This window comes from Corvus brachyrhynchos, unplaced genomic scaffold, assembly GCF_000691975.1.
Source record: "Corvus brachyrhynchos isolate BGI_N302 unplaced genomic scaffold, ASM69197v1 scaffold194, whole genome shotgun sequence".
Lineage (NCBI taxonomy): Eukaryota > Metazoa > Chordata > Aves > Passeriformes > Corvidae > Corvus > Corvus brachyrhynchos.
In genome coordinates this window covers 1,519,683-1,525,394 of record NW_008237890.1, presented here as the reverse complement: position 1 = coordinate 1,525,394, position 5,712 = coordinate 1,519,683, and the positions used below count along the sequence as shown (strand labels likewise).

General features: G+C 35.8%; 1 protein-coding gene across 4 annotated transcripts in view; it reads right to left on the bottom strand.

Annotated features, from left to right (window-relative positions):
• The window catches only part of KDM4C (lysine demethylase 4C), a 280,048-nt gene that overhangs the window by 18,148 nt on the left and 256,188 nt on the right, over window positions 1–5,712 (bottom strand). The window contains exons 21-22 of one of the 4 annotated variants that reach the window (XM_017732835.1): window positions 5,341–5,397; window positions 2,094–2,173 (exon numbers count right to left, since the gene is read on the bottom strand). The exons of 2 other annotated variants lie outside the window; for them this stretch is intronic. In XM_017732835.1, the coding sequence (XP_017588324.1) occupies window positions 2,094–2,173; window positions 5,341–5,397 (137 nt within the window). The remainder of the gene's footprint in view (window positions 1–2,093; window positions 2,174–5,340; window positions 5,398–5,712) is intronic. One more of the 4 variants, XM_017732836.1, reaches the window with a different exon arrangement.

Genomic DNA, 5,712 nt, shown 5'->3' with positions numbered 1-5,712 from the left:
AGGGAATGGGCTCCCCAGTGAAGGGGTCACAGCACCAGCCTGAGAGAGCTCATGAAGCATTTGGACAATGCTCTCAGGCACACGGTGTGACTCTTGGGGTGTCTTGAGCAGAGCCAGGAACTGGACTCAGTGATCCTTGTGGGTCCCTTCCAACTCAGGATATTCTATGATCCTAGATTCTATGATTGTCTTTTGGAAAGCATGCAAGTATGCAAGTAATAAAAACACTTTTAAGTGCTTTGTATGAGACTATGTAGTAGTGGAATACCCTCCACTCTGAAAGAAAAAATTTCTTTCATGAGATGGGAGATTTGATCTTTCTCCAAATTAGATATTATTTTTCTATTAAGATTTATTATTTTAAAATTTAGATATTCTTTTTAAATTAACATTAAAATTAGATAACAAAAAATTTCAAATACCAAAATTCTTTTATTTCCTTGCATTCCCCTTTGTTTTTCCAGAGGCACAATTGGACTTTTTGCTACATTTTTATATGTCTAGGTCCTGTATTTTACATTAAAGAGAACAAAAAACTGCATCACATAAATAAAATAAGTGCTACATTATGGTAAAGGGATTAAAACTGCAAACCTGACATGAACCTGATTCTCACATGGAGAATCAATCTTTATTAATTAATTTCACAAATTCTTACCCTGAAATTGTGATGTTACACAAATCTCTATTCAAAGTGAATAGCCTACCGTTAAAACAACAGATCTGAGCAGAGTTCATTGTTGACCACTTAGTTTTGAACTAATAAACTTAGCCAAAAACATCTGAAATTTTCTACAATTCATGATAAACTAATTTCATTCTTTTAACCTGTAAGTCAAAGACAGTATGCTTCAGTTCCATGTTAACAATAAACAACACAATTAACAGAAAAATGCAAGCATAAACCCTCCATACAGGTCTGAAATCAAGTATGCACATAGTTCTACAAAGTATCTTTTGGGATAAAGCTAAGATGATGCTAACGTTGAATGTTTAGGGGTCTCTGAGTGGCACGACCGTGGAGAATGTATTACACAAGAGGAAGGTAACAACCTGCTCCAAACACTTATTCACTTGTCCTGATATATGATGGATAATTTTAAAATAGTTCTCTAGATGATACCGATAACAGTTATGAACTACAGTCTAATAAGTGCATGGTAGGATACAGAAAAAAAAAAAAAAAGCCTTTCTTTACACATTTGCTTTTCCAAGGGAAATTGATCCTTTAGTGGGAAAAGTAATCTACAGGCTTGCAACACTGCATTTTGGTCTCTGTCCCACAGATGCAAAGCAGTCATTTAGTATCTGGCAAAAACTGTCTCAGTAGAAACTAGCACATACATAATTGTCTGTTTATTAGTTTAAGACACATAATGGGGAACACATTTTAAACTGATTACATCCTTTAGGTAAAGCCACATAAATACGCAGATTGATCATGCATTTGAAATTGTTAACTCTCAGTGCGAAGTCAACATTTAAATGTGTGTCCTCCAGTTCTGGAAACTGTTTATTAGCCAGCATATCAAAGCAGGTAGAGAACTAATTCAGTTCCCATGACAGTAGCATGCTGTTCTACTGCCAAAATTGTTGGTTTTCACATGCAGGAGAAATCCAAAGCAGTGTGTAAATTATACATATCAAGAAGGTTCTCCGTCCATCTACAGGGTGCCTGCCACGTATCTCTCTTCTGATACACTTCTCTAAATGGTTTTTCAGCTTTAAGCAACTTTCTGCATCTTGTCAAGCAGACTTTTCAAATATTAAAATGCCCCAGCCCAAAGCAATTACCAAACCCTCAAGCTCAAACACCAATACGGCTCTAAAGGAAAGGTGAAAATGTTTCATACTGTAAATTGAAAACATAATTCCTGTTTAACCTGCCATGAAAAGAACTGATAAAGTACTATCAGTATTTACAGACCAATTATTTAGACAAATTTTTGTGGGAAGGCATGCTTCAATATTCAGAAAGATGCCCTAACATGTGGATTTTTATTTAGCAGAAGTATATCCAGAAGGATCATTGCAGGAACTGCTCTGCTGTAGCCCAGCGTTGTTTTTCATATTATTCATTTCTTTCTACATACCACCAGTATTTTCCTTTTTTTCCTGATGCATTTTTCAATCTGGTGCCAATACCCAACTGAAAAGTAGGGACAAGATCCACCTACAAAGACAAATCAAGCACAAAAGACTCAAATAATTTAAAAGTATTTGTCACCACACACACATCTGCCTAGCAAATCAACCAACACAGTAAGCCTTAGGTAACCTGAAATCCTAGCTCTAAAAGAGCTGATTACTGCAGGATCTTAATATTCATGAGATTTTTCTTTCAAAAGTCCTTTGGTAAATAGACCTGTCTAACAAATTCTAATCCAAGGCAAACTGGGCCAGATTTCCCTTAGTGCCAGTTGCACAATACATTTCAAAATTCAAAATTTAATATTTGCAGGAGCAAGAGTATTAAAAGCTGGCTGATGTTAGCACAACGGTATTTCAAAGCATGCAAGCAATTATTTCCCAAGTGAGTTACTGTCAACCCAGGGGAGCAGCCTCCCTGCCCAGTGGAAGGGACAATGAAGAATTCAGTAGGCCCAGACTAAGCAAACTTTAGGGAGTTTTTCATTTTTCTTTCAAAGTGAATGTCCTGGTGCCCCTTTTCTGAGGAGGAATGTGGCTGCCAGTAGTGCGTGCTTACCAGAAGAGACCACTCAAGTCATACCCAGCTATGCCACTTGATGTAGTTTACTGCACCTGCACATCTCTAAACAGAAATTTAAGTGCCTATGGTTTCTTGGGATGGCTGCTTTTTACAAAACCTCTACACTTCCTTGAATGTAAGTTCTCCCCTTCTAACTTGTCTTTTTCTCTATTTTTATTCTTTTTTCATCAATATGCAAATTTTGTTAAGGACACAATACAAGTCAACATTTTTTTAACTATATAAAACATTCCTCCAGCCCACTAATAATAATCCCACTAATGCGCATTATCTGTTAATGTATTTTTAATAAAAGGAAATGCTCCTGGTTCAAAAACTTCGGGAAATTCTCTTCAATATTAAATTCTTAAAGTTTAAGAGACACTAGTTTTTCTTCTGGAGTACATAGGGAACTTTGGAACAATGGCATTTTTGAGGCAATCTTCTTTATAAATACATCATAAAGCAAAGTTAGTCGCAACAATTACTTAAACTATAATCATTTTGGATGTTGGGAAGACTCAGAAACCCAAGAGCAGTGCCTTTTAACCACTTCACATTTATGCATTATCTGCCTCGAGTCTTAAAAATTAATTTTATCTTGTTCCTATTCTTCCTATCTCTACTATCTTTTTTTTTAAATCTGATTTAACAATATTTCATAGTCTCCCTGATAAAATACTCTTAAACAATTTTAAGTTGTTTCACAAATATTTTCATAAACATGGTTAACAATTGAATTTGTTTTCATTGTCCAAAGCTTTGGGGACATTAAAGTTGGGTAACTCTACGAATAACTTGGTTTTGAAATGTTTCATCATTTGCTCAGTAGCATCATTGGCAGCACTTTTTTAGCATTAAAACACGATTGTGAGTTGATTTCTTTAGTGAATTGTATTTACTTTTTCATACCTGCAGCCATAGGGCCAAAATATTGAAGGGCATATAAATCACCGGTTTTCTCTGTTGTTTTGGTTTGGAGGCATAGTTATGGAAAACAACAAAATCTAATGCCCTGAAAGTTTAAAAACCATGAGATTTTATCCAGCAAAGTACAGCTCAACATATAGAGCAGAAAACATCTAATAATTTGCAGAGGTAAATGCAACATCCAAGAAGAATATTATTGGAAAAAATATATAATTTTGTCCTCTTACATGTGCATAGCCCTCTTTACAACAATAAAGATTATGGATATGCATGCCAAGCTGGCACAGAAAAGTCCAACTAAAATAGTGTCATAAATTGTTCTGATATTACAAAGTATAAAAAATAAAAATGCAATTATATAGGATAACAAAGACTGAAGAAAAAGCCTCACAGCAGGACAAGCCAGAAATGCTCTAACAGGGAAAACAGGACTTCATGGTGCCAACAATATGCCCAGTGACAATTTGGGCACCTCAGTCCTTGAGCCAATGACCATAAATATTTCCTGATCAACATGATTTTTCATAAATCTAATTTACTTTACAGCTTTTCCTAGAACCTGAATCCAGCAGCTTGAGAGAGTTTGTGAGTTGTAGCTATAGAATTTTGCTGTAAGTCTCATATGAATTTTCACCGGGAATGGTGAATGGTATCTCTAACTGAACTAGTCTTTCCATGTTAACCCCTTTTCAACTTACTGCCATGACTTGAAAGGAAGAATCTAGTAAAATCAGTAGGGGTAACATGAACATCATGTTTATTTGTCCTTCTATATTTCCACCCATGGTGGTTGCAAAGCTCCTGTTCTGAATCACAGACGAAGCCCAAAAACACAGGTCATGTTATAATGCAGTGTTAACAGTACACTTCGTGATACCTGCCTTATCAAAGGGAAAAGACCTTTCTAATGGGCTGGTAGAAATTAAATGTATTGTTTTAGTACACCATCTGTAGTCCAAGCAGTACAGTCCCTTTGGGTATATAGAAAGGAGTGAAATATCTTGCAGATGTGATTAATTTTTGGCAGTTCAGGTAGCTTTCTCCATCAAATTGAGTCTGACACAGAAAGATAAAACCTGGTGGTTTTGTGTTGGGGTTTTTTTCTCATTTATTACATGAAAGGACTAGCACAATAACAATGAAATTCCTGTCTAAACTGAACCATTTTCTCAGCATGCTACCCTCCAATATTCCTAGGTGGCTTCTTTAGAGAAGTGGCATGCTATTCATGGACTTTATCTGACACAGGTGAATAAGCTAGACTTTCCTTAAATAAGCTATGGCATCCTGTAGTTCCTTTCTTAGTGGGTTTAACCTAGCTAACTCATTATACACAGACAGGTAAACTCCATTACATTGAACTGAATCATAAACTGTGGAACTACATGAACTTTAATGATGTGGTTTTTTCAAAGCTGCAGAACATTCAGCTTTCAGACATTTTGGAATATCTCCTGACTTCATGTCCATTTATAAAAAATCAGGTAACACCAAACCTTTTTGCCCATGTTTGTGGTGACAGGCTGCCAACACAATGAAAAAAATTCTTCTGATTTCATGAAACCTCATTTCTGATAGATTCTCTTTGGAAAATTAGTGAATATTTTTCCTGTCATGAACGGCAGGCAGAGGTGGATTGGTTAATAAATTCATAGGCATATTGCTAGAGATAAATCTTTAAAAGCAGGAGTTTTACGTACCATGGATGCTATAGCAAGTATGCTATTTCTCCAAACAAAGAGATGCAATTGATCTGTCTTGGGAAAAAGAGTAAAACACTGTTTAATGCCAGAAAAAAAAAATATGCTTTGTAGCCATGTTTAATTATTATGGGAGAGATTCAGAGCCCATGGAAATCAATGGAACAGTTTCAACGCACTTTTGATCAGGCCCATAAATAGAATTGCTTTGTGAATCACTGTATTGCAGCAATTCAATACAAACTGCTTCAGAGGATTTACTGAACTTCCAGAGAGGAATTGTTGGAATTTCACAGAAAATAAAGCAAAACTCCCACATGTGATTTGGATTCTTGCAGAGTGTAGCATTCAGAATGCAAGAGAAAGAAAGAG